Consider the following 24,178-nt stretch of genomic DNA (forward strand, 5'->3'; position numbering starts at 1 on the left):
TCAGCCTTTTCCTACTAGATTCCCAGAAAAAGACCAGACCCATCTACAACACCACTGTACCTTCAGAGAAAACCTACACCATTTCTACAGAGTCATTGTTTCAACAGAAATACACCTGTCACTTGGGAGGACTGCAGCCACCATTTAATCAGACTGCTACCACCACCCTGACCCACAGGGTGTCAAGTTGTATTCTGACTCTGTCAGTGCTGTTTTTTATTACTGCATCTTTATTTTTATTTTTCCTAATAAAGAACTGTTATTCCTATTCCCATATCTTTGCCTAAGAGCTCCTTAATTTCAAAATTATAATAATTCAGAGGGAGGGGGTTTACATTTTGCGTTTCAAGAGAAGCTCCTGCCTTCCTTAACAGACACCTGTCTTTTCAAACTAAGACATGAGCGAAGCTTTACAAGCTTGTGTCCACCTGTGAAGCAGGTATGTTTGTGAAGAAAAATCACATCTGAACCAAGTACAACCCTCTTATGGAACAGACAGGGAGTGCTGAGCCAGGCCACGGTGTTTAGTACATAACAAATCTACTAGAAACCTCTGCATCTACGAAGAGAAGAAAAACAAAAACTTAGTATTTTTCACTGTTGTCAGTAGGTAAGGTGGAATTTTTAAAAAATTGATATTTTGTTAACTAAAAGAATGTTTTTTATATATTAAGCTTCTAAAGAAAGACTTCCATAGAGCACAACCAATCAGGAAAAGATAACTAGAAATGTTATGCTAGCAGTTGTAACACTTAGTCACAGCCATAAAGGTGAAACAATCCCCCACAAATTAAAAGAGATGAACAACAGAAACACCCATAGTCACTAGCCAGTTCTTGTGTTGCTGCCTCAAGAAAGAAGAGTATGTCTGAATCTTGCATGGATTCAGATCTTGAAAGCCATAGGAAAAGTGAAACATAATATAAAGGGTTTTTAAGTAATTCCTCTCATTTCCTAAACTTGACCAAAAAAAAAAAAAAAAAAAAGGAAAGAATATCTGGAATATGTTGGGCTATCTGTTACAGCTGTCACACATGAAGCAAGCAGCCTCACAGTAAAGGCAACTTATGCTGAGGCATATGAGGGACTCAGAAAAGCAGGACAAACAATCTTAAAATCCTTAGTTTAGCCTTTGCTAAGGCCAGGCAAGGTATTTCTGTAAAAAGGAAGATGAAGACTCCAATTTGGCCTTTAAATTGAATGGACTTTAAATCTCCTTGAGTTTGATAGCTTAACTTTGTGGGCGCTCTGCAACAGATAGATCAACTGACACAAAACAAAAAAGAAAAGGAAAGAAAGAATTGCCTAATCCAGAAGTATTAAAAATTACTGCAATTATTCATCACATAGGAAGAGGTCTACTTCAGCTGGAGCTGTAAAAGATAATATGAATCCATCAAAACCTACAAACATCATCGGCCAAGCTATCAAGAAACTCATTTAACATCAACTTTGATGTGAAAAGGGATAACCACTGATGAATGTCAAAACCTCAAAAAATTAATTGCAATTCACAGGAACTAGATTTCCAACTACAAAAAGTCACGTGATCACCAGAAGATTTGCTTTAGTTCCTGTTATCTATAAAAAATTGGCTTTAAACAGCCCATGCTAGCAAAAAAAAAAAAAAAAAACAACATTTGTACATGAATGCAGTATCTTCTGTATTATTTTTGAAAGAGGAAGGCAGTGAAGTTATGCAAACAGTGTCAAAAAAGTAAAAGCACATTGGCTTCCATTATTCATTTGGTTGCTTACATTCAAAACTCATTTATCTATATGCTTATAAAAGTCCTCCAAAGATTTTCATGTAGACCTGAATTAGAATCAGATAATCAACCACTCACTTAACACAGCCAAAATTTCCAAAATGTCTACAGAATTTATTTTTCAATAAAATGCTGAGATAGTCAGAAATGTCTAATCTTAGTATCTTCTCACATATTCAAAAATATTTTCTTATCAGAGGCTGTCATTATGTTAACATTAAATCATGTTAACATTAAAATATTTTTTCTTGATTCATCTGACTGTATCCAGGTATCTTCTGATACTGACAATAAATAATGATAAATAATGCAGAGTCCATGCTATTGTTTTAAGTTCCTCTGTGCTACTGACTCACTGATACCATGGCAATAACAGTACTCCACAAGTAAGCACTAATCTACTTCAAGCTGCATACTAAATTCAAAAGCTCAACTGTAAGGGAAAAAACAGCAGTGTTTTTAGCAAACCTTGAAGAAACAATGTTCTGCAGCCTTAAGCTAAACTGTGTAAACAGTTTCATTTAAGGTGGTTTTCAAGTTTTTTTATGACAAATAAAACTGTGTCAGGGTGTGACCTGAGCCATTTTGTGGTCAGGTGAGACTGATGTGACTCACCCTTAATTACAACAAAGCAGCTGCTTGGAACATGTTTACACGACTCAAAAAAAAACAGTGTCATAATCTGTGACTGACCTATGGTTCTTCTTTGATAAGCAGAAACAGATCTCCATAACATTTAAGTACCAACAGAAACTCCGGGTTGTCTGATGAGTTCATGCAACAGTAATGTCTCTGAACTGCTTCCCAAATGTTAAGACTATGTACTGCTCTGGGGCAGCACGATGGCATTTTTCTCATCACACATTTTTCTAGTTTCATTTTGTACTGTGGTCTTTTGTACCACAAAACTATTATACAATCTCAAACTGTTCTTCACCTGCCTCAGAACTGTGTGAATGAACAAAGAAAATAGACCACTAGACGATTTGAAGATTACAAAACCATGTATATTTTTAGACATTCTTAAGAAAACTGAAATATGACTGTCAGTGCTTTTTCTGGGGAAAGTCACTTTTGTAGAGGAAGGCAGTGCCATAATTCATTGCGGCTGGACTTGAGTAGACCCCTCCAGGTGTGAGGAGAAGCCTCTAGAGTGCATCCTAAGTGCCCAGGAAGTTTCACCAGCAATCACATTATGGAACAGAGATGGACTTGATCCTCTCTGTGCCCACTGAAGATATGCCTTTACCTACATGTAACCAAGCCCATGTTTATCTAATATGTTCCTAATAATCCCGTGTGGTGGGGACTTGACAACCTCCCCAGGCACCTCTGTCAGTGTTTCCCTGGCCTTACTGGAAGCATAGTATTCCTTAGATCTTTTCCACAGAAGCTGAGGCTGCTCTTGTTCCTTATGTCTTGCTTAGGCCTATACCTTATTCTTAGCAATATCCTTCATTTACCTGGGAATAAAAAAACACTCAACATTTTTTTAAAAACTTTTATGCTGTAGATTTCTAATCCCTCCTCTTGATTTCCTGCAGACTGTCTCTGACAGGCCTTCATAAACAACCCCACTTTTCAATCTATCAAGTCCTAACTCTGCTTTGCACTCCACAGCTGGAAAGTAGAAGGTGGCCCTCAGCCTTTACAATCACCAGGGATTGCAACCTAGATAAAACATGATTTTTCTTGCCAGCTAAATTATTTTAATTAAAAACAACATGAAAGAACAAACTCTATGGTTACAGAAGGTCACAGCTTGCTCTTTTACATGACTAGAGTTCCAGCTCCTGCTAGTTTCTTGAGGAAGCAGTGAGAACCACAGCACCTGTGCTAGGTTTTACTTGAGTCTGAAAGGGTTTCAAGAAAAGCTCTTCAAGAAAAGCAGTCTTTAGAATCATAGGATAGTTTGTGTTGGAAGAGGACTTGAAAGATCATCTAGTTCAACCACTAATTTGGATTTGTTAAAAACATACCTAGCTGCAAATAACCCTGGAAGGGCTTCAAGGAGTTCCCAGCTGATGGAGGTCCCACAAACAGAAACACTTTAATACAAGAGAGTGGGCATGCAAAAGGAAGGTCGTCCATATACCAGCTTTTGAAGAAGATAAGCAAGGTAGAGTAAGATAGATTGGCAAGCAAAAATCTCCTGAGGATTAATATGACTAAACCAGACCAGAGAACCCTGGATTCTATGTCTTGGACACAAAAACAATCAGAAAGAAACAGTGCAAATGGCTTTAGAACATTGCTCCAAAAGCTTCCGAGCAATTGTAGTGCTCCATTGCTGAGTTGCATTTACTACTTAGCAATTGTAGTGCTCCTTTGCTGGCTCTGTATTTACTGCTAGCACTTCAGGGACTTATCAGAGCTGTTTCACACTAACTTGTAAGACAAAAATTGATAATAATTGAAACCTTTTGAAGGAGGAAGATGCTTTTTTTTTTGTTAGATGCTGCTGACATCTTACAAATTCTCATACTTTTCTGACAGGAAATAGTCTCTGTTACATTGTAGAGATAAATACATTCCCAATGTAGCTATTTAAAAATTTGCCTTCCTGCAATTCATAACCTTATTTTGCTCCTTTCAGCATAAACTACCATATTTACTTAAAAGTAAGTAGAAAAAAGTCACAGACAGGAAATTGTAGTTCATTTCACACAGGTCATAGATGTGCTGTCATCAGTCCTGTGTGGAAGGCCTTCTCAAACAGGTTTGTACCATTGCAGACACATACCTACTTTCTGAAACTATAGCCTTCATTACAAATGAAGTCTCCTTATTTCTATAAGCATGAGGAAAACTTTCACATTGCTACAGAGAGTAGAAAGGACATAAGACATAAAACCTTAGCAGATGTTGGACTCCTCTTCATGACTGAAATAACACAGATAGAAAAGGGAGCTAAGAAAGCAGTCTTCTTCCCTTTCATCCCTTTGTCACAGGAATGATCAATTCTTCTTCAAAGAAGTTGCCAGCAATGAGAAAGTAACATCAGTTGTAAAAACCATTCTCCTACTAAATCAATCACTGCAAAGGCAGAACATTTCACGCAGCCCCAAGTAAATAGTAATACTAATTAGTAATACCCATAATTTTCACCTCAATCACAGAAAGTCTAGCACTTTCTTCTTAAGCCTGCTTAGTATCTCCAAAAGGCTGCTGCCTTCCCAAGAAGGCTGCTACACTCCACAGACTGCCTTTTCTGGCTGTAAAGTTCTAAAGCACCAGAAACCCACTGAAAGCTTTCCATCCTTCCATGGGGTCCTGATGAAGAAGATTTACCACTCACTGACTCCTATCTGAGCTTGGCTTTGCCAAGAATTCCTAAGGCCTTTGAGGCTGACAGACACATCAGTAACTTGAGCAAAAATAAAACAGTGAGAGACGATGACCACAAAGTCAAGAAAGCAATAGAAAAGTACAATATTCTAGATGCCAATCAACATGATTTGACACATCACTGACCAACTGTCCTTGAACAAAGCAAAAAAATACTTTCTACATTTGAAAATTGATAATGTGAGTGGAAAGCTAAAGGAAGACACAAAAACATCTGTCATTCATGGATGACTCTAAGTTTTATGAAATATCTTTATGATGGACACGAATGGCTTCACAAATTATTTCTACACTACTTAGAACTGATAACATTTTATACATTACTCAACAGGCACTAACTTGCTTTTTATTTATCTCTTACTGTTACTTCCTATGATCACACCACAAGACCACCAACCACTCATCATGTTAACAGCTGCAATTATAGACAATGAATCATCTTCATAGTCTACACAGTGCATGCAACATATTAGGGAGGGCTAAAGCAGTTAGTTAAACCACAAGAATACTGTACGACTTTGCCAGACACTTTTAAAGTTAGTCCTGAAAGGTGTGTAAGTGTAAAACTACAACTAAAATGCTTCTTACTGTAACATGGAAGAAAGGTGCATAGCAAACCACCTGAAAAAGTGAGAGAATGTACATAATTTAGTCGACATCAGTCTGAAATACATCACAAGGTGTTGCATGCAACTTCCTCAGTGAAAAGCATGCCTGATATCCCTTTTTCACTACTGAGAACCATAACTGAATGTGCTATACATGTCAGCAAAGAGGATTGCTGGAAAGATTATGCCTGGTGGGTAGCACTGACTCCTTTCATAGAGTTCATGTCAACTTTTAACCCTAAGTCACATTAATCTAAAATAATTTTCTGGTTCACACCTACCTACTCTGTCTGCCCCAGAGTTCGTTAAGGTAGCCATTTCCTCTGAAAACAAGACTGGCAATGTGGACTTCTAAATAATCTCAGCTTTATGCCCTCTATGGTACACTCTTACAATGGCAGAATTACAGTGGAACCTCTACTTCTAGTACTTAAGCCAGTGTACAAGATACACTGCTTTCTTCACTATATACTAATGAGACAAAAAAGACCCCCTTCCCTGCACGGTATTTTAAAACCCCATATATAAAAGTGGTTCTTAAGTACACAATAGTGATTTATTAAATAAGAGAGATTTCCCTCTCTGGAAACAATTAAGAAAAAATTAGAGATTTTGATTTGATTAAGGAGAGTTTGATTTGATTAAGAAAAAAATTAGATTTTGAATCTCATTAATCTAGTGGATTGAAATTATTACACATGAAATGATATATATGTATTAACAGGATGAAAACATACTAAAGCATTCTCCACTGTTTTACTTCATTGTCTGAATAACATATTTTGCATTTGGAACAGGTGGAAAATTGGCAAAACCCAAGCTTAATTTTGTCTCCTGATTTTAACCAAAAGGTTATTGTAATACCTTTTCTTGCTTTTCTGTTTGGCTTGAGCAGTAAAGCGTATCGGTTTTAAATGGTTCTGAAATATGATACTCAAATTTTCAGTAAAATGACTGAGAATAATTGTCTCTACTTATAGTCAATCATTTCCAAATCAGCGTACTTCACAAGTAGAAAAAACTGGTTTTCCCCAACTTTTGGACCCATAACTTATGATACATACATTTCTGAGCTACCTTTATCTTCTGCATGTTTTAGAATTAGGGACATAAAATAGCAGTCATTAAAAAAATTCTTATATTTCTCATTCAGAGAAGCCATGCTTTTATACATGAAAACAATGCATGATTTAGGGGTTTATAAATCGTCCTTTAATTTTAAAAAAATTAAAAAAAAAAAAAAGTAGAAAGGGAAATAGCAACTACATTTTAATTGGAACACATTACTATTTAAAATCTTAATATTCAGAAATCAAGTCTAATCTACTATGCAATTGTTGTTAAAAATAGTTACTTTCCCTCATTTTTCATAGCATGTGGCACTCCTAGAACTCCACAATGCCAATCCATGCTCCATGTGCTTCTCTCATGGGCCATCTTCCTGATGAAGATGGGGAAGATACAACACGACACACTCAGAGGCATCTTGCTACTCTCTGAGGCCCCAAGGTCCAGAGATCCACTGTAAAGACACATCAGAACTATCAAACAGTTCAACTCTGCTACTGGGCTGCCCCCTCAGCATAAGCCTAAGGCTCTTTTTGGCCTCATATCAATAAAGGAAATGGCTTAAGACACAGCTATTGTCAGTGTCTGACCCTGTGATGTGGACCAGCCACAGCCACAAGTGGACTCACAACACTTGATGGTCCAGCTACTGACTCCTGCACCCCAGCTGTTTGCCTAAGCTCCCTCTGTATTCAAGGGAGAAAAGCTGGTATGCTTAAGATACTTTCACCTGTTCTATATCAAACCTTTAGGATAAGAGAAAATCATGTCCTAAAAGCACCAGTTTCTCACCACTGACTGTGGAAGAGTTCTAGACAACCAGCTTAAATATGGACATGAATAATAGAGATTGATTACACAGGTCTTACAGTCACAGCCAGGTGAAAACATTTTATTAATTCTTATGAAGGATGACTTTACTTTGAAGCCTAATGTCATACAGTTGCATTTAACACTGAAACCTAAATAGATACACTTTAAAAACATCCACTTGCAAATGTAAATCAAATTACTGTTTTATAGACCAAAGGAATCATAAAGCAAAATAAATTAAAATAATCATAGGCAAGGTGAAATGAATTGCTTTTTTATTTAGGAAACTCACCTTATTTCCATTACCAAAGAAGAATTGATTTTCCAACCTTCTGCAGCATGTTGGAAAATTGAGGAGCCACCCTTTTGAATTATCTTATTGGAGCTATTGATGATTGATCTACTCACACTCAGTACACCATCTCTGCAATGCAATATAGAAAGCACACAATTACATCAAGGATAACTCCAGTTTAAGTAATTTACATCCCAAGCCCCAGTAATATATCCTTTTATTCACAAAAAAATAAGCAACTATCTCTTAGCTTTCTAAAGAAAATAAACTGTAACAGAAAAAATCTATGACACAGTTTCTGTAATAGTTGAATACATAAATTAGGAGCTTAAATTTGTTTATACTTGTAATGGAATAGCCATAACAAGACTACAATAAACTCCAAATTGTGAATCTGGACAAAACTTCATTATGATTGTAAGGCAGATTCTGCACTTCTAGGTTCCAAATTTCTAGTACTAAACTAAGAATCAAGTATTACATTTCAAGCCTTTGCCCAGCTCATAATCTGCAATACTGGTTTAACAGATATTTTTGGCCTTCTGCTTAAAAACGCTAAAGATTTTTAAGTATGGAATTCTGGAGCTTAAGGACATACAAAATACAAAATTTTCCTAACATTTCATGAAACTTTTGCTTGCACACATCCAAAACATTCCAATTGTCTTATCCTGTCCATCAGTCATATGATTGTAGTTTTTTGGCAAGGTAACCTTAAAAGAAATAAATATAGTAAGCTTTGAGTGATGACCACTGAACACCTGGTGAGCTAGAACAAGCTGCAGTGATATTAACCAACAGGATAACATAAATGAGGCAAAGAAGCCAAACACTACAAGCACAATTTAAGGTGTTACAACTAAAACTCATTTTTATCTCCACATCTTTCCATTATCATCTATAGTGTATCATCCACAGTGTTTTAGATGCCAGAGCAATGTTCAGTTGAGTTTAAACATGGCCGTTCACCACAAATATATCAAAGTTGTTGGAGGCAAAAGTCCACCACAAAAAAATGTTTTGTAACTCAGGTGTGCACAGGACAATGATATATAGAAATCTGTTTTTCTGTTAAATAAGCATGCTCTGAAATACTGCCAATAACAATAACTTGGAAACAGAATATCTGACCCAGTCCCATCAATGAACAAAATGGTAAAGATGTGAGCCTGAAAGCTTTCCAGAATTGCTGACACTTGTTTTTCTGCGGCTGTAAGCTTTGATAACAATGGTATCAGAGCCCTTAGTAAGAAACACAGCAACATTACTGGCTGTATATAAAGCACTAATACGTAGTAAAATACAGAACAGACTAAACACAAGCAATAGAAAATTAATTAAGGATAATAGGACATTAATTAAGCTCAATTAACAAAACTGGTAATATGCAGTAATTTCTAAAACGTGCTGTCATTGCAAAAGCCCCATTAACTAACAAACCATTACCATACTCCTCACCAAAACCATCCTGCATTACTTGCAGCTCCCTTTCTCCCTCACCCTCATGCCAACACCCTGCAGCCCAGACATCACACTGGTCCAGAGGTAAAGCTGCCATCTACCAAAAACCTACAACTTTAGGTTCATGACCTGTATGCAAATTACCCAAATCCTGCGAACCTGAATGCATGGGAAGATGCTGCAGAAGTCCCTAAATCCAATAGCCAGTATCCAATTAATACCTTTTGCTATATTAACATTTTTTATTCTCTAAAACTTTTCCAAAATCGTTGTAATAATATTAATTACATATATATTCCTGCATATATTTTCTACATGCATTGAGTGCATGCATCTAAAGTCAAATGACCAAATTACATCCAGGTAAAGCTCTCAGTCTAAGGATACTTCAGAGATGTCTCTAGTTTATTCTAGATTAAATATTATTTAGTACACACTTGAACAGTGAAACAAGTGACAAAACTTAGTAACAAAATGCACTGCCAACACTTAAACCATAGCACTCGATACGTGGCTGATTTCCATAGTCACAATTTACAACTGCAGTGAATTACACAGATTGTACACTCAAAAAATGTTAAATTATGTTCTTATGAAAGAAGATCCTAAGCACTTTGTGTTAAAGTTATTACTATGAATACAATTGGGCTCATTTAGATGCTCCTCTCCCCTTTATTAGATTAATTTTCACTTCAAGCAATATTAAATAAACTAATACATAAAAATCCAAACTTTCTCCAGGTAATTCTTCATTGTGTAAATAAATGAAAGAAATGTGGATTATTTTGTATCTTCTAGAATCATTGCAAATCCTCTCTGATATATTTGAAAGAACTGCCATACTGCAGCAGCAACTTACAACTGACAGTGTCAGCCTTCACTTTGGATTACCTTGCATTGGTGACCAATCAGACCTATATAACAAGACTCTCTTCTCATTAAGATAGTTCATCAAATAAAATAACTGACTTCAAGCATATTCCATTTCAGTAGAAGATGACACTGTCTAAGCAACACTACTCCGCGCATAGCATGCATGTTTCATTACTTGCTTAACCTTGAAAGGGACATTACTGTCTATTTGAAGTAGGGTGCACTTCACAGTAATTGTCCTAGCACACTTCCCTATGAAAGTGCACAGCTGGTTTAGAAGTTCTCATGTAACTTGGAATTGTATATAGCCAGTCTGTTGTCAAACTCAAACTGTATATAGCCAGTTTGAGTTGTCTACTGCCACTAATAACCATAAAATGGGCCACCTCGTTCATCCATAACTTCTGAAAGTAAAATAACCCATGGAAAACTGACTTTGCTTGCTCACATGACCAGTCAAAAATAACCCAACATCTCAAACCCCTAATTCAGGAGAAAGGAAAGTGTAACATCAATAGAGGCAGCAGTGATGAGCAATACATTTTTAGGCTATTTTTTTGCTTCATACAGTAATGAATGGGACAACGGGCTATGAAGAGAAAAAATATTGCAATAGTGAAAGTGAGTAGTACCATACAGCACAAGAAGTCTCCCTGATAAAGAAATAGAGATATCACAATGACTAGTCAGAAGTATATTATAGCTGTATTTTAAAGTGTTTGTTAGGAACATGTGTATTTATAACTAAACAGACTTGTTTCCTTCCATTTAATATTAAAACAACAGTTCATTTTAGTAAGGTTTTAAGTTGTGTCAAACAATGTGCAGTGAGCGGAAAGCAGATTTTTCATTGCGAACTTATATAAAGTGATTTCTGAACAATTTCATCAGTTCCTTCTAGTCTGAGAGGAAGGAGCACATACTAAGAAACACGGGTATCAATGACAATTCTACCTCACACGTTCATTTTCACATCTGTTTTCACATAGCTGTAACCCGAAATTTTAAACTTCTGTTCATCTTCTAAGAATAAAGATAGGTTTGTGGTAGAAACCGGCTTACACTCAGGCTGAACAAGAGGAAGAGATAACAGAAAGCTGTAAAAATCTTGAATAAAAAAGGAAGCAAATATTGCACACACAGGTGCGGACAGTCCCTGCCCTCAGCATGCGCCGGGGCGACAGCTGCCCAGCCGTGCTCAGCTGCCTGCGTCCCCCTCCCTCACCAGACTGCCTGAGAAAGAGGGATGTCCTTCGTCTTTAACTCCGGGGGCCAAGTAGGTTGTAATTGCCTCAGCTTCCCCCAAGCCTGTACGGGTACTTACAACCCCCTTATGCCTCCTCCTTAAATTAAGGCAAGGGCTTACACAAGAGGACAAAAATCTACTGTGAAAGAATTCGACCCACAGTCGACATGCACTAACAAACAGAAAGTGTGAGTTCCTACTTAGCTTTTATCGATTACATTGAACGACCAATAAATTCATGCATTGCTCCAGAGAAACCAAAATCTTATACATCACCATGGAAAAACCAACTTGGCTGAAAACCTAGCATCTCCAGAGAACAGCTGCAAGATGGGAGAAAAATGAGGAATACAGGATGAATTCACATACATAAAGAGAAAGCTGAGGTGCAAAGATAAAAATGACAAGGAACTCTTTGCTCTTCGTTTTGAGTCAACCACAGGCAGCAAAGGGAAAGAGTATGTAACAATTGGTCTCAGCGAGGGACCAGCCTTTCCAGTGGAGGAAGCTCGAGAGCTAAGAGAGCTACACTTTTCTCAGAGCAAGAATCCTTAAGAAAAAGCCACGTTAAGCAAAGCTTCCAGGCAAACACCAAAGACGGAAGCAGACCCGCACCCCACCACGCCTGGCTGCGAAAGGGAAGAAACCGAGGCACAACGAGCTCCAGCGACCGCCGCCGCCACCTCGGGCCGTCCCGGGGCAGCCGCGGATCGGTGAAACTTCCCAGGAGCGCCCCGTTACGGCGGCTGGGAGGCAACTTCCGAAGTAGGGCAGCTCCTGTCCTTTCCCGTGCACTCGCACCCACCCTCGGCCGCCGAGGCTCGGCAGCAAGCCCCACTCACCACTCGTCCCGTAGCGGCATCCGGGCCCTCCGGCAGCGCCCGTCAGCGAGAGCGCCGAGCTACGCTGGTATGGCAAGCTGCGGGTCACAGCCTGAGTAGCTCCGGAGCACCTGACAACCCACACGGCCCAGCCGCCCTCTCGGATCGCCCTCCCGTCACGGCGCCCCGCAGTTACCCGGCGAGAGCTGCCTCCTGGCGCTCCTCGGTCCGTGTTATTTCCTTCGTCTTATAGAAGATGAGGAGGAGACTTATGGTGCACACAGTCCACCTCTTCCTGACAGAACGCATGTCTTCTGCGAAACGTGGCCCCCTCCCCCTTTTCCTTTGTTTATCCTTTGTGCTGGAAACAGCTGCACACGCGGCACGAATTGTTAAAAACACGGCGATGTATTTTTTGGTTATTTTTTTCCGAAATAATTACAGGAGATAAAATAAAACCAGGCAGAAGCAGAGGCTGGAGGTTCTTTGGCGTTTAGTTTGTCTCTCTTTCGCCCTGCCAGGCAGCTGGGCTTGCAAGCTTGCCTCGGCCGGGGAGACGAGTCCGCGGCGTCCCTGGGCGTTGGAAGACCAGGGCCGAACCGAGGACCACGTCGCGGCTCCGCGGCCCACCCAGATCCGCTGCAGCGCCTCTCGGCCGAAGGCGCGGCTACGGCCGCCCTCGCCGGGGCGGGGTGGGGGCGGGCGAAGTGTGGCCAATGCGGACAGAGCGGGTGGGGCCTTGGCGCGGGGAGGAGAGCGGAGGACGCGGGCAGCGCCAGGTGGGGCGAGAGGAGGTGGGAGTGGTCCGCGGGCGGATCCACCGGGTTTGAGGAAGGCTTGCGCTCCTCGCCTGGGTCATGTCTATTGTGTCCGTGTTGCCAGCTGGGTGTCTGAAAGTCAGAGCGAAGGACTGCCCATTGCTGTGCAGCAGAAAAGGAACACACTTCAGAGAAAGATGAGGGATGTTCGTCAATGGTTATTTTTTTCCCCCCTCGCTCCCGATATGGTTGATTGTGGCTCGAACAAGGCCCTCGGGGTTTTTCCCGGTCTTGCTGTTCCAAAGCCGCAGGAGAAGGCGGGAATGCAGAAGGGAAGCGACGTGGCCCCTGCATAGACCCCCTGGAGTCCGGCCAAATCCACCGCCCATGCCGCGCTCTCCAGGGTCTTGTTTCATCCACACCGTCTCAACACGGCCGTTATTTTCCTAATTTCTGCTGTGGCAGTTTCTCTGAAATGCAGGAGGAAAAAGAAAAAAAACAAAAAAAACCCCAAAAAAAACCGAAAAAAAAAAAAAAAAAAAAACACACACACACACACACACAAAAAAACCCCCACACGCATAAAAAAAATAAATAAATAAAAAAAAAAAAAATAAAGCCACCCACGAAACCCGTAAACAAAATAAAAAACCCTAAACCTTTGAGATGGACAATCCCACATCACATAAAGATTAAATTATTGGCTAAATCAGCTTTCTCAGTATTGTTTTGCCTTTTTCAAAGTGAGTGAACTGGAACTATGCTGATTCTGTGTGACAGGGATCTGCCCACAGCCCTTAATTTGCTCTTATGGAACAAGTAAGGCCAATACGACACACCTCCCACAGGGATCCAGGAAGGCTTTGATGGTAAATTTAGTGTGACTTCTCTTTTCTAGCTTAAATTACAAGCAAGAGCTCATGGGATGACAGAACCTTCCCTGGGTCTATTTGGCCTGCTATCTTGTTTCCAGAACTGATCCGTAACAGACATTTCACAGGCGGATGCAAAGAAATTTGGAAGTACACATTTTTCCTTTCTAGGAGAGTACTCCCTCACAGGCATGAGGAGTGAGGAAATGTTAGAGAAGTCGTTGAAAATCTTAAGGCTACTAATAGCCTTTCAATTTCAATCAATTTCCAACTGATTTTTACATTGGAAAAATCAGTTGTGTGTAGTAAAAAAGTTTTAATTCAGTCTCAGTGCAATTGAATGGAAATTGCAGTTTCCTTCCACGCAAGCCAGATCAAGCTGCATTTTCTGTGCGCTTCTCTGCTGTCACTCTAATAACTTAGTCTCAGAAAGTGATCTCTAAGGCATCAGCAGCAAAGGGAGAAAAACCCATTCTATCTGTGAGAATGAATTTCAAATTTCCCATTGTATACCTGACAGTCTTTAAAAAAAACAAACCAGTTTATTCAATGCAAAACTCTACTTAATATCTTTGTAAAAACTACATCACATGTTTAGCCTAAAAGTAAGGACGTCAATTCTGTTGAATATCATTGATTTTTTTTATACCTTATATAATTTTTGTATATTAGATTATTTTTGTATTTAGATGGACTAATTAAAAATAGGCATTGAAAATGTATGTAGAGGATCCCGAATTCAGCCATCTTCAGGAGTTGATTTTACTTGATTCCATCCTCAACTGCCAAAGTCAGCTTAGGATACAGTTAGCCACAGCAGCTCCTTGGTTTCATGCCAGACCACATGTAGGTTCAAAAGAAAACAGTGTTGCCTCCATCACCTTCTTCTCCTCTACCTACTGCTGCACTTCTTCCTCCCTGAAGGTTAAAACCCAGCTCCCATGCTGCTTCATGAGAACTAATTCTCACTCAACACAAGAAATCCCTGCCTGCGTCTAAGACACTTGAGAATTGACAGTGATATTCCTGCCGTGCCCAGCAGTGCACTTTTCTTTCCCTGCCTGGTCTGGTTGCAACCAGTCTGACTGAAACTGATCAATAAAGTTCAAGCTCCTAACCATCAAGACTCAAAAGGATTTTTCCAAGTTACTACAATGAAAAAGTGTCAGTTCATACTTAAGTAAAACATGGAGGAAACCACTTCTCAAAAAAAAAGCACAATGCACATAACAACCTGTGGCATTTTCCTGAAAATTTCAGCTGTTCCCATGCCTGTGATTCTACTAACATGAAAACATACTTCTGGGTCAGAAAAGGACTGTGGTATCATGAGATGTAAACCAGCTCATCCCCTACAGTGATTCACTGTCTTCACCTTCTGTCCATGCCATTCAAAGCTCTGATTTTATCTATGTAACAGGGACCCTGAGTTTCAGAAGCTCCTTAGAAGTGGATCCAGAGCAAGTTCCCAATTTGTTCACTCCTCTTCCAAATCACTCCTGAGCTTTCATTCAGAAAAAGACTTACAGCTCTGACTACAATGAGGAGGACCCCTCTCAGCTCTTCTGCCATTTTTTGGGTTTCCCTCCTGGTATAGTTTTATTCTCTACTGAATTCTCTACTTAAAACTACTATAGTTTTATTCTCAAGTAACAGCAGACACAAATAATACATATATGTATAGCACATATGTAATATAATTCAGCCAGATGTTACATTTCATTTGCAGTGATATAATTAATTTTTTTACAGAAAATGAGTTTACAGTGCAGAGTTTAAATATTCATATTTAGTATTTCACCAATTCCTTTATCTTTGTGCCATCTACAGCAGTTCATACTTCTAAAAAGCTATCTAAATTATGCCTTGAAATTACTTCCTCTTTTTCATACATCCTAATGATATTTAAATCATCAATCTATTTAAATATTTGAATAGCATTTATATCAAATAGTATGATTTATTTTACATTAATTAGAGGCATGGTTTAGCTCTGTGAACCAGAAACATGTTCAATAAATCCTATTTTGTGGCATCTGGTGATAATAGTAGAATTTCTTTCACGAAGACTACTGGAGGAACAAAAATGTGAATACAAATAGTCTTGCATTTAAGCATTTCAAATTTCAGAGCGCTAATTAGTTTCTATGGCAAAGAGTTCTTGAAGAACTGCATTTCATGCTGAAGATGGTGCCTAGAAACATGAAACATTTATGTTTGTTAATGCATACTATCATATAAAGTCCCTTTTTCATTAAGAGTATTTCATGTTTTATATGGGTGGCCAGAAATCTCTTCTGAATTAGTTCAGGCTGTTTTATCACTGAGGATAAAGAAACACTAGAAGAGATTTCCTGGGGAAGCTGTAGCATTTCAAGCGCTTGTTGTCTTTAGGACCAAGTTACACAAATCTGGATTTTTAACTCAAGGTGGAAGGATGAATGAGGTAAGTTTGTCAGGTACCCTTAAACTATTTTTTTTACTATATAATTTTAATCAATCTATCAAATTACAGTGAATACAGATTTCTGATTCCTACATAGTAACTTTCAACAAAATACACAACATTATGTAAAGGTCATGTGTGTATGCTTTTATTTCAGGAGCAGGCAATGCTGTGCGGCATTCTTGCATTTGTTTAACAACATTGACTCTGATTTAATCCTATGGAATGTATTTAATAGTATTAACAATTAAAAAAAATTTTTTTGTAAAAAACCCAGCTAAAACAATGAATGGTCCTTTGTCAATTTATAAGTACTACTGCTACTTTAATCTTTTGTCATAGCTGACTTCAATATCCTTCAATATTTTCATTGATGGTTCAAGTAAAGGCACCAGACATCCTACTAGTTGCTTATGACTAATGTGCACAGAACACTTAAACTTACAGAATTGCTCATACAGCCTAAATTTGAATATTTTCTATGCTTCTGATTATCATCATCTATCATACTTTCATCAAAATTTACACCTCTTGAAATATTATCTCTTCCTCTTGTAGCAGAAGTCCAGTATTACATTTTTAGCATTACTGGCATTACAAGTAGTATCACATAAAATACTTCATAATTATATGCAACAGCTTTCCATAGGCAGCAGAATAAAAGATAATGCACTAAGCTGCATTTTTGCATAGTTATTCTACCATATAGGACTCCAGGTTTGGGTTGGTGGATGTTAAATTTGTCATGATATTCAGAGGCACAAAAACCAGGTCAGAATCCATATTCTCATTCACTTTCCCTGCAGCTTTTGTGACCAGCATGCAGTGGTGACTTAGTCTTTGTAATTGCTTTGCAGAACAATCACAGGATCAATAGTGAGGAGACAGAATAAACTTATCCAAAATTTTCAGCCATTTCTTTTGTGTGGGTGATAGGAAGAGAGTATACTTTTCTCTAGAAGACATTCCTTAAGAAGTGTTAGAACTAAATCCCAATGAAGCCGTACTCTGTATTTTACATTCTTTTCTGCAGTAGTGTATTTAGCCAGTGTAGAGATCCCCAGATAAAGCTGCAGTGCAACAGCAAAGAAGGATGTTTAATTTAGGGACATACACTATTGTGTTTATTGCATTGCATACTTCCCTGATCAGTGCATGCTTTTTTACAGTAGGAAAATACAAACCATGTCCATATTCCAAGCAGAATGATCATGCAGATAGGGACCACTTGGAAAGAAGATGTTGTCAGTTATTATGATCTCCTCCTTACTTTTGTGACATCGGATATTGCAGAAGTCCCACAAACATTGGTTATAAAAATGCTAATTCAAGATGGCTCTCAGTTAATATGCCTTGCAAGAGGGCTAAATCCTCACTACTTGTAATCAAAATGTCTATCACCTGCATAGGGACTGTATATCTGAAATTTAATAATGATGAGCTGCAGTATTTCCCATATTGTATTTGAGTGAGGCTCAAGACAGCCTATTTTTTTTGTAAGTGGGAGGAAGAAAAAAATTAGGGAACAGAGATAAGGGTTAGAGAACACTGGGAAACTAACAGAAGAGAAAGACAGAAGAAGTTGATATGGAAGAAAGGTGAAGATGAAAGGATTAAGGGGTTGGCAACTGGGAGAGAGGGCAACAACTATATCAGATCCAGTAAAAGGAATTAGAGGAAAAGTTCAGAGTTCAAAAAGGGCACAAGAACCTACTTAAATGGTGTCTTAGGTTAAAGTGTAAGATGTAACCAAAAGTTTGTATTCTATTACTGTCTTCGTAAGATGTTAAAACAGGTGAGGCAGCATTCTTTATCTCTACCACTAGACAGCCCTAATAACCCCCTTCAGAGGGTTATCTCTGCTAATGGGCCATCAAGGTCTCACAGAATGACTCACAAATGACACCATCCCATTCCAAGATGCTCTAAGGCGGGAGGAACCAAACAGTCCAAACTGTATATAATCTGAGGCTTGGAACACCAGAGCAGTACCACTGGGTTCCCACAGGAAAAAAGCATCATATCCACGACCAGAGTTCCAGAGAAGGACTAGACTTTTCAACAGGATCACTGCTTTGACAGAACCACATCCATCACTCCAACAGGACTACAACAACCATTTAATAGGACTGCTCCCACCACCCTCACCAACAGGGTGTCAGGTTGTATTCTGACTCTGTCAGGTTAAGCTAGTGTTTCTGTCCTATTGTCTTTATTTAAATTTTCCTATGAAACTGTAGTCCTGACTTGGAATCTCCCACTGCTTTGCCTTCAAACTAGTACAAATGGAGAAGTATGACTAATTCAGGCCTACTGAGTAAACAAGGCAAGAAATGCATATAGCTGTGTCTGTTTTTTGTCTTGATCTGTCCTTCTTGCAAGAACATGCCTCTTGTCTCCCTTACTTAAATGTGCCTGCACCTGTGGTCAAGACCTAAATTCACTTAATTGATCAGGTATAATTCAGTTTTGGAGTCCGAACGAAGAATTTCTATTTCTAGAAGATAAAATATGACTTAGCCAGGAGACTGCTTTTTACTTAGGTGTTTCTTTTAGGTCAAATGAAAGAAAGTAAAGTAAATTTCTGGCTATATTTCCATACTTGAAGTTTAACTTGTAAATTGCACACACATCTAAAATGTAACTGGATAAACATTTAGAGCTTCAGAAAGCAATTTGCTTTCTGATTACATCAAACCTCCAATCCTCTTTTCATTAGGGCAACAAGGGCAGCTTTTCCTTCAAATTTTGAAACTAGCAAAAATTATTTAAAGTATTTCCAAGTAAGACTTAGGGAATTATAACCTGCATTACTGTCCAGCCCTGCTGAGACATTCCTTATGAGTTAGGGGGTATTCATGAGAGTTGCAAAGGATTCTGTATGCCTCCTTATGCTATTAGTTGAACTGGATATATTGCTGAAGGAGAGAAGAAGAAAAATCACAGCTATGTTATCATTAGGTTAATCCTAATGTGTTTGTCCTTGGTCATGCCTGCAGTGAAATCTTGTCCAAAGTCTTTCCTCTTAGGTGTTAAGGTTAGGGTTTAGGTTTGGAGTGAGAGGTCAGGGTTGAGTTTGGGGTTAGAGTTATGGTGCCTAGAATTAGGATTATGGTCATTGCAGTGTAGGGTTATGATTAGGGTGGTAGGGTTAGGCGTTAGGGCCTAGGGCTTACAGGTTAAGGTGGAGGATTAAGGGTTATGTTTTGGATGAGGTTTAACTCAGCTGCATTGAGTCTATTCTGGCTTTAGGTGGTCTCAGATCAGTGAATCCTGCAGAGTCCCTTACTCCATCAAACAGTCAGGAAGGTCTGAAACTGTTTGCCCTGTGTACTGGTTCTGACTGTTAAGTAGTATCTGATAAGGTAATGTGTTTTGCATTTGTGTTGAATATAGGGTTGATAGTATAAAGATGTTTTTGTTATTGCATACTAAAGGCCTTTTCTCTTTTCCATACTGACACACTGACAAGGAAGTCAGACATACGTGGTAAGATGGGAGGAGATGTGACCAGGATGGGTGCCCATAACTTATCAAAAGTAAATGTGATATCATGCTCAGTATACAAAGTGGATGAAGAAGGAGGAGAAGGTGATGTGAGGGGATGTTTGGAGTGATGGTGTTTGATGTTTATCTTCCCAAGTTACCCTTATGCATTATGAGGCCCTGCTCTCCAGGATATATGGCTGAACATCTATCTGTCCACGGGAAGCAGTGAATTAAGCCCTTGTTTTGTTTTTGTGTGTGACTTTCAGCTTTCCTTATTAAACTGCCTTCATCTCAGCTCCTGAATTCTCTGGTTTTTACCCTTCCAACTATCTTCCCCAGTTCTACTGGTGGGGCAGTGAGTGAGCGGCTGGGCAGCTGGCTGGGGTTTAAGCACAACACCCTGTATTGGTCCTGTGGTGTTTCCAATGGCCCTTCTCAGCTAAGAAGTGAGATCAAATGTAAACAGGTTGTCATCAGCTTTTGCAAACTCTTTTATATGGCACAAAATGTCCAGGTTGATTTTTTTCTTCTAATATTTAGGCAAGGTTCTAGGGCTGAGAGGCCTGGAATCACAGGCAAGGTGAACTTAGGTTTCCACACAATCCCAAACCCCTGCACAGCAGTGTGATTAGTTGTAGGTAAGAAATGTTGTCACCACACCTGATAGCAATATTCTCTTCAGTTGTTACTGCAAAAATGAAGTTTAGGAATTATCTCATAAAGTCATAAAATAATGCTTGCTTTGCATCTGTTAATGTAGAGTTTGCATGTTGATTAATTTTCAGAGTGAGTAACCATGGTTATAAAAGCAAAGCTGACTTTTTCCTTCATTTGGAAGGCTATGCTTTAGTTTAATTTATTTCTATCTCTATGTAACCCATTAGTGCATGAAGTGAAAATATATTTCCTAAGAACATTTTTGTGCAATTATGAGAGATTACTTTATGAGTTCCCCATGACTGGTTTACAACATGACCTGGCACTAAAAACAAGAACTCCCAATTCATCTACTCCATTCCAAGAATAAGTAAGTAGTATCCTTTTCAGCTCTCATTGCTCTTAAATGCAAGGATGTCCATTTTTCCCCCCTCTATGTTTTATTTCTTTGAAAACTAGGATTTGGTGTTCCATTCACAGATAACTGGGGTTCTAGGTATTTAAATTCCCATGGGAAAACCTGCATCAAAATTTTCAGTCTGCAGAGAAGACTCTGGCACCAACCAGGGCAAGATAAATCCACAAGGAAATTACTTTTCCCATATGTCACCCAGGTCATTTGGAAGTCATGTGAAGGAGATCTAACATTGTATTGCTGATCTGCTGATGTTGGTGTTAAATTTTGATTGACTTCAGCAGTGTTAGGTTATCCCTTCAGCTAACTTCTAGTCATACAGCCAAGATAGCCACTGAATTTTAAAATTACACATCAAGAAAGATATTTCTTAGTGTTCTTTACTATTTTTCATTAAATTTCTTGGAGTAAAAAGTTTTAGAAATCAGAAATAATGCAACTTCATAGCATAAAAATGGAAGTAATAATCTAATCCTGTTACTTGTAGTCCCCTCAAAGACAGTATTGAGGGCAGTTATTTTTTCTGTGACAGTAATTTCGATGACTCAGGAAAAGCATACAAATTCTTAACTAGACACAGTTACAGAAATCCTTTAGAAGATCCTCAATGCTGAGACTGTTTCTTCTGAGGAAGTATAAGCATTGTATCAACTTCAGACCTACTCTTTTGACTTCTATAAATATGATTTGCATTAAATAAAAGGCCGAAGACTTTTTAGTTTGGCTTAGACAACTTTATATTTTAGTCCTCTTTAAAGAAAATTATGTCACAAAACCCAAACATAGCTATTTTTGATAGATACTAAGAACACTGTTATTTTTATAGTTCAGAGGAATGCTGTGGAAAGTAAATATCACAGACTGTGAACTTTAACATTAGAGCAAAACAAATATTTGGTTTTGAAATCATTGGTTTAGCCTAAATGAAAGAAAGTAATATGTGAAAGGAAGAAAAAGTATATGTGGAAACAAACATTTGTAAAGTACTGTAAGTCACAAAATGTAAATATTCTCTAATTACAGAATTACAGAGGAAGAGACAAATCTGAGTCTGAAGTGTTTGAACAGGGAATCACCACTTAGCTTGGCAGAATTTTGGGATATTTTCCATATGTTCACATACCTATTTTTTCTTACTGGAAAGTGAGAAAATGTGCGTTGGTCTTAGGCTAAAGAAAGATATGATGAACCTAGGTTTGTGTCCAGAAACAAGTACTTAGAAATTCTTTTTCTCAGCTGCTGCAAAATGCTGCAGTCTTGTTTTTGCTCTCAGTGGAGAATTTCCACAATGCAAAACACAGATGTGCCACATCTAGGTCTGTTCTCATTCCATGTCCTTTCCTCAAAATAAAAAAATGCCAAGCAGAGGGAAGAACAGACAGAAATGTAGTGTACAATGACAATATTCTCTGGCAGTGACTGGAAATTGCTTTGTAGTGAGGCAAGTCCTACCAGCTCAAGCTGTTGGCGTTCAAAAACACATAATCACGGAGGGATTATATGCGGTGCTTTTTATTAAAGACCTCTGGGTGCCAGGGGTACATTCAACCCAAATCTGACTCCGAGCATACATCCAAAATGACCATGTTTTTATACTCTATTGTTATATAACTTTCATGTTAATTATTAAACTTATGTTGTTCTATTGCATACATAGATTTAGCCCCCCTCTGAATTTCCAACATAGTTTCTCATTATTCTTCTTATGGTTATATAATAATTATATTTAATTACTAAACAATTATCACATCTAACAATTATATAATTTATCGTACTGCTTACGCAGGTGCAGTTGATCTGGGAAAGCACAAAGCTTAACATTTTAGATTCTATCTTTAACTTTTTCCAGGGCTGCACTATCAAAGCTGGCACAGAGCACAAAAACATTCTGTTCTCTCAGAATATGAGCTTAGGAAGCCCTTTTTTCCACAGCAGTGTAATATTTATAATGAGTTCCAGGTGACATTTGCTTCCTCCAAATCAATGGCTTTCAGATTTTATAGTATATTATAGGAGTATCACTTAGCAGTTACAGGTGCATTGACATTCAGCTTTCAAAAGCACCTGTGATACCTTAGCCTTGGACCACAACACTGCAAATGGGATTTAGCAGCATCTTTCCCTGAATCTTGAGCTGGACAAATTAATCCTGGACATGTCCCACATCCATTAGTCCTAGCATTTCTGTCAGCATCTCAGATTGTCAAGATTTGAGCTGTGCATCCTGCAAAGCAGCATTGTTAGGGCAATAGTTTTAGAATGCAGGTTGATGTTTTTGCAAGAAAAACTCACTTATTTGGAAGGAACTTAGTACATTTTCAGTCTGGGGAAGAAAGCAAGTTGCTAATGAATGAGCTCAGGCTTGCTACCAAAAAATCCTTGTTCTTTGCTAGGTTAACTCTTATCACATGACATTCTGTGCTCTTCCTCTGTGAAATTCTTTCAAGAGGGTAAACCAGAAAGCAATTTGATAACATGGACCCTCTTCAGATGAAACGTTCACAGACCTCCTTCTCCACTGGCAGATCCTACACCATACAAATGCTCCTTGATTTTTATCCTCAATAGATAACACCTTTTCTGACAGGCTCCCAGCTCTTTGGGTTTGTGAACACAATGTTTTTTTCCTTTGTCTTGACTCCCCATATCTATTCAATTAGCCACAGCATCATATTGGTTTTGCTCTGTCTCCTCTACTGCATAGGGTGTTTTTAAACTGAATTGTATGTCATTTGCTCAGTTTCATCTTTAGATTTGGCTTAGCTATTGCTTCCTAAAGGCTGGAAGATATACCCAAATTCTGACAAAACTAATTTGATCCTTTACCAATGAAGTGAAAGTAGTTGGTTATAAGTAATCATTTTCATAAGGTGAAACTTTATAACCACGGTGAATAATATTTTCTAACAGTAGAGTCCTGTATTTGACCGTAGGTCATTCTTATATTCCACCAGGGCGATGAAAGTATAACTGAAAACACTACATTAGCATTCTCTGCAGGCCCTTTTCTCAACCCATCCTCTGCATGCTCAGCAGTACTGACCAATCCATGCAAACTCTGACACATGGCTGGCACCATTGTTTCCATGCACCATGTAATACCCCGGCGTCCTGCCTCTCACAGCCTGTATCTCATCATCTCCTTGATACTGATATTTACATTTCAAGACCAGAATTTTATTTTTTGAGCCAATTTGAACTCATAGTTGTTGCATCAAAGTACTGTTAATTCTCAAGTT

At 38.6% G+C, this 24,178-nt stretch overlaps 1 protein-coding gene across 3 annotated transcripts in view; it reads right to left on the reverse strand.

Annotated features, from left to right (window-relative positions):
- The window catches only part of ST8SIA4 (ST8 alpha-N-acetyl-neuraminide alpha-2,8-sialyltransferase 4), a 50,258-nt gene extending 37,448 nt beyond the window's left edge, over positions 1–12,810 (reverse strand). Inside the window, exons 1-3 of one of the 3 annotated variants that reach the window (XM_058823515.1) lie at positions 12,499–12,810; positions 7,899–8,030; positions 5,706–5,738 (exon numbers count right to left, since the gene is read on the reverse strand). In XM_058823515.1, the coding sequence (XP_058679498.1) occupies positions 5,706–5,738; positions 7,899–8,030; positions 12,499–12,611 (278 nt within the window). In that variant the 5' untranslated portion in view covers positions 12,612–12,810. The remainder of the gene's footprint in view (positions 1–5,705; positions 5,739–7,898; positions 8,031–12,498) is intronic. The other 2 variants (XM_058823516.1, XM_058823517.1) reach the window with 2 other exon arrangements.
- Between the last annotated feature and the right edge of the window lie 11,368 nt (positions 12,811–24,178).

This window comes from Ammospiza caudacuta, chromosome Z, assembly GCF_027887145.1.
Source record: "Ammospiza caudacuta isolate bAmmCau1 chromosome Z, bAmmCau1.pri, whole genome shotgun sequence".
NCBI classification, from domain to species: Eukaryota; Metazoa; Chordata; class Aves; order Passeriformes; family Passerellidae; genus Ammospiza; species Ammospiza caudacuta.